Genomic DNA, 10,951 nt, shown 5'->3' on the forward strand with positions numbered 1-10,951 from the left:
AGTTAGCACTAACTCTGATTTAAAATTAAGTTAGCACTAACTCTGATTTAAAATCAAGTTAACACTAACTCTGATTTAAAGTTAAGTTAACACTTAGTTTATCTTGGCGATACGAACAAAAGCTTTATTTGTTATAAATCATTGTCAAGTATCAACTTTGTTAAGTAGTAACGTTGTTAAGTATCAACTTTGTTAAGTATCAACTTTGTTAAGTAGTAACGTTGTTAAGTATCAACTTTGTTAAGTAGTAACGTTGTTAAATATCAACTTTGTTAAGTAGTAACATTATTAATTAACAACTTTGTTAAGTAGTAACATTATTAATTAACAACTTTGTTAAGTAGTAACATTGCTGAGTATTAACTTTGTTAAGTAGTAACAATGCTAAGTATCAACTTTGATAAGTAGTAACATTGTTATGTATCAACTTTGTTAAGTAGTAACATTATTATGTATTAACTTTGATAAGTAGTAACATTGTTATGTATCAACTTTGTTAAGTAGTAACATTATTATGTATCAACTTTGATAAGTAGTAACATTGTTATGTATCAACTTTGTTAAGTAGTAACATTATTATGTATCAACTTTGTTAAGTAGTAACGCTATTAAGTATCAACTTTGTTAAGTAGTAACATTGTTATGCATCAACTTTGTTAAGTATATGGGGTTATATACATTTTGCTCACCACGGGGATCGATCCCTGTTTTAGAGTACAAGTCCTTAAGGTTTCAAATGAACCAATGGGAATAATGAACCCAACTTGAGCGCAAAAGTATAGGTGACCACTCTGCTAAGGTCATTAACTAGTTAAAGATCTATAGTACCATACCTGTTAAAGATCTATAGTACACACTTGTAGATCTATAGTACCATACTTGTTAAATATCTATACTACCACACCTGTTAAAGATCTATAGTACACACTTGTAGATCTATAGTACCATACTTGTTAAATATCTATACTACCACACTTGTTAAAGATCTATATATTTATAGTACCACACTTGTTAAAGATCTATAGTACCACACTTGTTATAGATCTATAGTACCATACTTGTTAAAAATCTATAGTACCATACTTGTTAAAGATCTATAGTACCATACTTGTTAGAGATCTATATTACCATACTTGTTAAAGATCCATAGTACCACACTCGTTAAAGATCTATAGTACCATACTTGTTAAAGATCTATAGTACCATACTTGTTAAAGATCCATAGTACCACACTTGTTAAAGATCTATAGTACCACACTTGTTAAAGATCTATAGTAGCATACTTGTTAAAGATCTATAGTACCACACTTGTTATAGATCTGTAGTACCAAACTTGTTAAAGATCTATAGTACCACACTTGTTAAAGATCTATAGTACCATACTTGTTAAAAAACTATAGTACCACACTTGTTAAAGATCTATAGAACCAGACTTGTTAAAGATCTATAGAACCAGACATGTTAAAGATCTATAGTACCACACTTGTTAAAGATCTATAGTACCAGACTTGTTAAAGATCTATAGTACCACACTTGTTAAAATCTATAGAACCACACTTGTAGATCTATAGTACCATACTTGTTAAAGATCTATAGAACCACACTTGTAGATCTATAGTACCAGACTTGTTAAAGATCTATAGTACCACACTTGTAGATCTATAGTACCAGACTTGTTAAAGATCTATAGTACCACACTTGTAGATCTATAGTACCATACTTGTTAAAGATCTATAGAACCACACTTGTAGATCTATAGAACCAGACTTGTTAAAGATCTATAGTGCCACACTTGTTAAAGATCTATAGTACCACACTTGTAGATCTATAGTACCATACTTGTTAAAGATCTATAGTACCACACTTGTTAAAGATCTATAGTACCACACTTGTTAAAGATCTAAAGTACCACACTTGTTAATTGGTGATTTGCCAGTTTAATACAAATTTCATGTTGATTGTCTTATGAAATAAATAAACAAACAAAAAACTGACACTTTATACGTATTGTTTCTCACGTACAGAAATGACAGACGTATCACTCCTCCGTCTACTTATAATCTCTCATCTGAGCCACCTAATGGGACAACTCGTGAGGAACAAGTCCACATGTTCAACACGGCAGTTAAAACATACGATTTAACTCGTACAGGTAGTTCTATTCTCACTGTTAACTCTTGTTGAGGTTTTAATGTGTCATCTTTACTCACCAAGACTTGTGATGATGGTTTAATCGTCTCTGATATTTTGATAATCCAAGTGTACACCAGTCTGTTATTTTTCTTATTGGGGGGGGGGGAAGTTTAGTATAAACATTCACCCACTAAAACCCACGTTACAGTTTAATAATGAAAACCACAAGAAACAAAGGTCAGGAATATAACCGTAAAAAGAACTGAATTTTTAAAGTATTATACTTTATATATGAATAGCATTTAATAGATTCTTTTGTTTACACCATCTAGTCTACTTTACAAGTTCCGATATTTAAAGAAAAGTCTCTTAGGCAGCGACTATAACATATAGATTTGAAATATTGTTTCTACTTGCCTCAGTTAACGTGAATTCTGACAGAGATTGATTTAAATGTTGTTTCTACTTGCCTCTATTTTTGTACAGTTAACGTGAATTCTGACAGAGATTGATTTTAAATGTTGTTTCTATTTGCCTCTATTTTTGTACAGTTAACGTGAATTCTGACAGAGATTGATTTGAAATGTTGTTTCTGCTTGCCTCTGTTTTTGTACAGTTAACGTGAATTCTGACAGAGATTGATTTTAAATGTTTGTTTCTACTTGCCTCTGTTTTTGTACAGTTAAGGTGAATTCTGACAGAGATTGATTTGAAATGTTGTTTCTACTTGCCTCTATTTTTGCACAGTTAACGTGGATTCTGACAGAGATTGATTTGAAATGTTGTTTCTACTTGCCTCTATTTTTGCACAGTTAACGTGGATTCTGACAGAGATTGATTTGAAATGTTGTTTCTACTTGCCTCTATTTCAAAACTTTACAATTACTAACCGTTAGAAGGTATTTTGAACTTAACAGAAGATGTTTTGCAGATTCTCGAAGTCCTAGTATTCACAGAGGCCGATCAGATCATCTTCGATCAAATATCTCCTGTGAGTCTAATGAAGAACCGACCACTAGTGAAAATAATATAGTAAGTATCTTGAAGCTTTACGACTTTATCTTATCTCTCAACTTACACTAAAGGTTATAACTTCTCAAGTTCTGACGAGTCTTCAGGTATTGTTGATTGAAGCTTTACGACTTTATCTTATCTCTCAACTTACACTAAAAGTTATAACTTCTCAAGTTCTTACGAGTATTCAGGTATTGTTGATTGAAGGTTTACGACTTTATCTCATCTCTCAACATACAGTAAAAGTTATAACTTCTCAAGTTCTGACGAGTCTTCAGGTATTGTTGATTAAGGGTTTACGACTTTATCTCATCTCTCAACATACAGTAAAAGTTATAACTTCTCAAGTTCTGACGAGTCTTCAGGTATTGTTGATTGAAGGTTTACGATTTTATCTCATCTCTCAACATATAGTAAAAGTTATAATTTCTCAAGTTCTAGCGAGTCTTCAGGTATTGTTGATTGAAGCTTTACGACTTTATATTCTGTCTCAACATACAGTAAAAGTTATAACCTCGCAAATTTTGACGAGTCTTCAGGTATTGTTGATTGAAGCTCTACGACTTTATCTCATCTCTCAACATGTAGTAAAAGTTATAACTTCTCAAGTTCTGACGAGTCTTCAGGTATTGTTGATTGAAGGTTTACGACTTTATATTCTCTCTCAAAATACAGTAAAAGTTATAACCTCTCAAGTTCTAACGAGTCTTCAGGTATTGTTGATTGAAGGTTTACGACTTTATCTCATCGCTCAACATACAGTAAAAGTTATAACTTCTCAAGTTCTAGCGAGTCTTCAGGTATTGTTGATTGAAGTTTTACGACTTTATATCCTCTCTCAACATACAGTAAAAGTTATAACCTCGCAAGTTCTGACGAATCTTCAGGTATTGTTGATTGAAGCTCTACGACTTTATCTCATCGCTCAATATACAGTAAAAGTTATAACTTCTCAAGTTCTAACGAGTCTTCAGGTATTGTTGATTGAAGCTTTACGACTTTATCTTATCTGTCAAAATACAGTAAAAGTTATAACCTCTCAAGTTCTAACGAGTCTTCAGGTATTGTTGATTGAAGCTTTACGACTTTATCTCATCTCTCAATATACAGTAAAAGTTATAACTTCTCAAGTTCTAACGAGTCTTTAGGTATTGTTGATTGAAGCTTTACGACTTTATCTCATCTCTCAACATACAGTAAAAGTTATAATCTCTCAAGTTCTGACGAGTCTTCAGGTATTGTTGATTGAAGGTTTACGACTTTATCTCATCTCTCAACATACAGTAAATGTTATAACTTCTCAAGTTCTAGCGAGTCTTCAGGTATTGTTGATTGAAGCTTTACGACTTTATCTTATCTCTCAACATACAGTAAAAGTTATAACCTCTCAAGTTCTGACGAGTCTTCAGGTATTGTTGATTGAAGGTTTACGATTTTATCTCATCTCTCAACATACAGTAAATGTTATAACTTCTCAAGTTCTGACGAGTCTTCAGGTATTGTTGATTGAAGGTTTACGGCTTTATATCATCTCTCAACATACAGTAAAAGTTATAACTTCTCAACTTTTGAAGGGTCGTCAGTTAGTAGGAACGTACTTTTTGAAATTTAGATTTACATGCGAAACTAAACTTCTAACAGGAAAAGATAAACAAATAATGTGAATGTTGGTGCAAGTATTTGTGCACGTGTAAGTCAATGTCTCTGTACGTGTGAGTGTATCTTTATAGGTTTGAATGTGTCTGTATAGGTCTTAGCTTGGTGTATCTGTCTTAATATGAGTATATTTGTATAGGCCTGAGTATGTCTGTGAATGTTTAAATATATCTGCATAAGTCTGAATCTACCTTTGTAGATGTAGGTGTATTTGTATTAATCTGAACGTATCTGTGGTAATCTGAACGTATCTGTGTTAATCTGAACGTATCTGTGTTAATATGGGTGTATCTGTGTGTGACTGTGTTAATCTGAACGTAACTCTGTTACTCTGAACGTATCTGTGCTAATGTGAGTATATTTGTATAGGCCTGAGTATGTCTGTGAATGTTTAAATTTATCTGCATAAGTCTGAATCTACATTTGTAGATGTGGGTGTATCTGTATTAATCTGAGTGTATCTGTGGTAATCTGAACGTATCTGTGTTAATCTGGGTTTATCTGTGTTAATCTGAGTGTATCTGTGTTAATATGGGTGTATCTGCGTGTAACTGTGTAATCTGTACGTAACTCTGTTACTCTGAACGTATCTGTGTTAATCTGGGTGTATCTGTGTTAATCTGGGTTTATCTGTGTTAATCTGTACGTATCTGTGTTAATCTGTGTGTATCTGTGTTAATCTGAACGTAACTTCGTTAATCTGAGTGTATCTGTGTTACTCTGAACGTATCTGTGTTAATCTGAACGTAACTCTGTTACTCTGAACGTATCTGTGTTAATCTAAACGTAACTCTGTTACTCTGAACGTATCTGTGTTAATCTGGGTGTATCTGTGTTAATATGGGTGTATCTGTGTGTAACTGTGTTAATCTGTACGTATCTGTGTGTAACTGTGTTAATCTGTACGTATCTGTGTTAATCTGGGTTTATCTGTGTTAATCTGTGTGTATCTGTGTTAATCTGAACGTAACTTTGTTAATCTGTACGTATCTGTGTTAATCTGGGTGTATCTGTGAAGGATTACATGTGATTGTGTATGTCAGATCTTTTGTATTTAGATATTTTAATACTTCTATTGAAATGGTCAAACAGTACATTGAAACCTTTCCTCAGACCCAGTTGAACCGCTGTTTTGATGATATTGAGAGATTTATCGCCAGGATTCGACATGCTGAAGCTGCTGTCAAAGAACTGGAAAGAAGACAGAAAAAAAGAAAAAACAAAAACAAAGATCTTGGAGGTATGTATATAGCATTATAAACAGAATAACACTTAATAAATTATTTCATTTGTATAGTACAAAAAACAGGTATGTCTTGTTTTCTTGCTTCGTAGAGTAAATATGTCTTATTTAGTTGGTTCTTGTAAGAAATTTGTTATGTTGTCAGTTGGTATAAACTGACCACAGAGACCCTCCTCAGTGACTCATCGGTAAGTATAGAGACTTTTAACCCTGTAAATCGGGTTTTTATACCCGTTTTTGGAACAGCTCAAATTACCCACTGTGCTTAACAAAAAACTGATCGTAAAGGCTTGATAACATTTACATCCAATGACTATGGTAGCCAAGTTGGATTCTTCTTGATAAATTTACATCTGGTGATTGTGGTAGCCAAGTTAGGTTCCTCTTGATAACATTTACATCCAGTGACTATGGTAGCCAAGTTGGGTTCCTCTTGATAACATTTACATCTGGTGACTGTGGTAGCCAAGTTAGGTTCCTAAACTCCTCCTCCTATTGTTCTTTGAACCAGTCTTTAACAGTCAGAACAGTATGAATTAGTGAAAGGTCTTCTTGAAACAGACCAGCTAATGTTTGGGAATAAAGTGTTCATCATAGGGTTAACTTGTTCTACAGTAAGGTTAAATGAACACTTGCTGTCACTTGACCTTTCAGTGAGATCATAGACCCTGAACTATTTCAACAGACAATTACAGAGTCTCCACCATGTTTAACTGATGGTACATGACGCTGAGGACTGTGAGCATCTTTGGTTAATCCCATATATAAACACATTAATTTGATAAGAAAATGGTAAAAGATGATTCAAACCTCATTTTTCAATTGATCTTCGGCCCAATCTTAGTGTTTCTGATGCCATTTTACTTGGAAATGTGCTATTTTACGTCATTAGAGAATAGTAAACCTACCTTGGTAACTCATCTTGTGCTGTTCTCTTCGAGTTGATTTGACAGATATCGGTTGTTAAAACCTCACCTTAAGTTCAACGCACACTTGTGATGCTGTAATCTTGTGTCTTCCCCTCATTTGTATTAATGCTGTATTCTTGTGTCTTCTCCTCACTCCTCGTGTTGATGCTGTACTCTTGTATCTTCTACTCACTCCTCGTGTTGATGCTGTACTCTTGTGTCTTCTCCTTACTCCTCGTGTTGATGCTGTACTCTCGTGTCTTCTCCTCACTCCTCAAGTTGATGCTTTACTTTTGTGTCTTCTCGTTACTCCACGTGTTGATGCTGTACACTTGTGTTATCTCCTCGCTCCTTGTGTTGATGCTGTACTCTTGTGTCTTCTCGTAACTCTACGTGTTGATGTTGTACACCTGTATCTTCTCCCCTCTCCTTCTCTTGATGATGCACACTTGTGTCTTCCCTTCATTCTTCGTACTGATGCTGTACTCTTGTATCTTCTCCTCGCTCCTCGTGTTGATGCTGCACTCTTGTGTCTTTTCCTCACTCCTTCTCTTGATGATGCACACTTGTGTCTTCTCCTCACTCCCGTGTTGATGCTGTACTCTTGTATCTTCTCCTCACTCCTCGTGTTGATGCTGTACTCTTGTGTCTTCTCCCCTCTCCTCGTGTTGATGCTGTACTCTTGTGTCTTCTCCTCACTCCTCGTGTTGATATAATTTAATCCACAGATACTTTACCATCACAGTAATTTCTTCAACTAGAAACATCAAACTTGGAGTAAAAAGGTGACCAACCTAGTAACCATTCTAAAGTCAGTAGTCGACTTTATGATTTTGTGTTTTGTTGCTCTACTGTTTAAAATTGTATTTTATTTGATTTCATCACGTAAGTGGTACCTGAAACATTTGTCTTGCTTGTTATTTTCAGATGGAATGTTGAGCATGAGGACCAAACCTCCCAGTGTACAGGAATTTCTTGACATTTTTCAAACATTTAAGCTGTCATTCAATCTTTTGGTAAGGTGTTTTATAAATATTATTTTTTATTTTAATGTATATCTCGTTAGTTTTAGAAAGTTCTGGTGAAGATATGCATCTTTGGAAAAACCATGATTTTTGGAAAGTATATGTTGATTATTTTTATAAATATTTCTTTTCTGTTTACTTTGCCTTGTGATAAGCCTGTTTGTTTGTTTGTTGAATTTCGCGTTAAGCTACTCAAGGGTTATCTACGCTAGCCGTTCCTAACTTAGGAGTGATAGACTAGAGGGAAGTCAGTTCCAGCTCTTGGGCTACTCTTTAACAACGAATAGTGGGATTGTAGAATAGTGGAATTGTTACATTATAACGCCCCATGGCTGAAACATACGGGATTCGAACCCGCGACCCACAGATCGTGAGTCGAGTGTCCTAGCCATCAGGCCATGACAGACTTTCTAATAAACAAACCATTCGGAAAGACATAATGTAGTTATATATTGTTATACGTATCTCAACAATGTGTTCTACTCACAATGATAGTTATAGTACAATTTATGTCGACTGGTTTTTCTGTATTTGAAGGGAAAACTGAAGAACCATATACATGACCCAGATGCACCTGGAATGGTCCACTTTTTGTTTCCTCCACTATCCGTAATTGTGGACGCTGCAAGAGAAGCTAATCATGGACACAATCTTGCTGCCAAAGTAGTAATTCCTCCGATAACAGGAGAAGCCGTACATTTACTTGAGGACTGTTGCACCCCAACAGAAAGAGACTTGTGGTATAGTTTAGGTGACACATGGATTCTTCCACAGTAAGTTCTTCATGGACAATGACTTAATTTTAGGTGGTAATTCAAATTACAAATTTATTTATGGAAACGATTGATTTTCAATTTCTAATTTAAATATTAACTTAAATTTTTTATTTTGGGTGACACATAGACTAAAGTTCTCTTTGTGGATAGTGGATGGTAAGTTACTAAAGTGACACATAAACTAAAGTTCTCTTTGTGGATAGTAGATGGTAAGTTAATAAAGTGACACATAGACTAAAGTTCTCTTTGTGGATAGTGGATGGTAAGTTAATAAAGTGACACATAGACTAAAGTTCTTTTTGTGGATAGTGGATGGTAAGTTAATAAAGTGACACATAGACTAAAGTTCTCTTTCTGGATAGTGGATGGTAAAGTGACACATAGACACCTAAAGCATATTCTATTCTTCCTCAGGAGGATTTTCATTTAACGTTAGTAGTGTCTTGGTAATATCCCTCTTAAGCCTTACATAAAGACACGACGCTTTTTTCAATAAATGCTCTTCAGAAGACGATTTGAAGTTGATATTAATCCGGTTTTTACAGAAAAGATCATCATATATTTAAAGAAATGATACTTTATAATCCACAGAAAAAGGTGGAACGACTCTAGAGAAGACGTTTATCCAGAACTGGCAGATGGGTGGGGATCAGAGTTTGTTTTTGAGGAGGACGGATGGAGATCTGAAGTTAGTGGCCCAGCAGCTCCCTCTGCTGATCAGATAATTCGTCAAAACGAATTAAAACGAGGCTCAGAAGAAGTATGCAGGATTAGTATTTACTTTACTATTGGGTTTACTCACATTTCAAGTATGTACACATGTGTGGAAAGGGTAAAATTACATTTTATTGGACAGTGAATTTCATTCATGAGTAAAGAATCAGGCTAATAGTGTCTTATATTATATCATAGTAGCCTCAAGAATCAGGCTGACAGTGTTTTATATTATATCATAGTAGCCTCAAGAATCAGGCTGACAGTGTCTTATATTATATTATAGTAGCCTCAATGAAACGACATGACCAGCTACAACAGTGACATGGAGGAAACGACGTTACTAGATACAACAGTGACAGGGAAGAAACGACATGACTAGATACAACAGTGACATGGAAGAAACGACATGACTAGGTACAACAGTGACATGGAGGAAACGACATGACTAGGTACAACAGTGACATGGAAGAAACGACATGACTAGGTACTACAGTGACATGGAGGAAACGACATGACCAGCTATCACAGTGACATGGAAGAAACGACATGACTAGGTACAACAGTGACATGGAAGAAACGACATGACTAGATACAATAGTGACGTGGAGGAAACGACATGACTAGGTACAACAGTGACATGGAAGAAACGACATGACTAGGTACAACAGTGACATGGAGGAAACGACATGACTAGGTACAACAGTGACATGGAAGAAACGACATGACTAGATACAACAGTGACGTGGAGGAAATGACATGACTAGGTACAACAGTGACATGGAGGAAACGACATGACTAGCTACTACAGTGACATGGAGGAAACGACATGACCAGCTATCACAGTGACATGGAAGAAACGACATGACTAGGTACAACAGTGACATGGAAGAAACGACATGACTAGATACAACAGTGACGTGGAAGAAACGACATGACTAGGTACAACAGTGACGTGGAGGAAACGACATGACTAGGTACAACAGTGACATGGAAGAAACGACATGACTAGCTATCACAGTGACATGGAAAAAACGGCATGACTAGGTACAACAGTGACATGGAGGAAACGACATGACTAGATACAACAGTGACATGGAAGAAACGACATGACTAGATACAACAGTGACATGGAAGAAACGACATGACTAGCTATCACAGTGACATGGAAAAAACGGCATGACTAGGTACAACAGTGACATGGAAGAAACGACATGACTAGTAACATAAAGGTAACTACTACAGTAACATAAAGGTAACTACAACAGTAACATAAAGGTAACTACTACAGTAACGTAAAGGTAACTACAACAGTAACATAAATGTAGCTACTACAGTAACATATAGGTAACTACCACAGTTATATATAGGTAATTACTACAGGTATATATAGGTAATTACTACAGTTATATATAGGTAACTACTACAGTTATATATAGGTAACTAATACAGTTATATATAGGTAACTAATACAGTTATATA

At 35.1% G+C, this 10,951-nt stretch overlaps 1 protein-coding gene across 1 annotated transcript in view; it reads left to right on the forward strand.

The window, feature by feature from the left end:
* The window catches only part of LOC106474865 (epidermal growth factor receptor kinase substrate 8-like), a gene marked incomplete at its 3' end in the record, with an annotated part of 25,716 nt that overhangs the window by 842 nt on the left and 13,923 nt on the right, over nucleotides 1–10,951 (forward strand). Inside the window, exons 2-7 of the mRNA XM_022403146.1 lie at nucleotides 2,025–2,152; nucleotides 3,065–3,165; nucleotides 5,917–6,043; nucleotides 7,882–7,970; nucleotides 8,517–8,752; nucleotides 9,347–9,515. Of these exons, the coding sequence (XP_022258854.1) occupies nucleotides 2,025–2,152; nucleotides 3,065–3,165; nucleotides 5,917–6,043; nucleotides 7,882–7,970; nucleotides 8,517–8,752; nucleotides 9,347–9,515 (850 nt within the window). The remainder of the gene's footprint in view (nucleotides 1–2,024; nucleotides 2,153–3,064; nucleotides 3,166–5,916; nucleotides 6,044–7,881; nucleotides 7,971–8,516; nucleotides 8,753–9,346; nucleotides 9,516–10,951) is intronic.

This window comes from Limulus polyphemus, unplaced genomic scaffold (assembly GCF_000517525.1).
Source record: "Limulus polyphemus unplaced genomic scaffold, Limulus_polyphemus-2.1.2 Scaffold7787, whole genome shotgun sequence".
Taxonomy (NCBI): domain Eukaryota; kingdom Metazoa; phylum Arthropoda; class Merostomata; order Xiphosura; family Limulidae; genus Limulus; species Limulus polyphemus.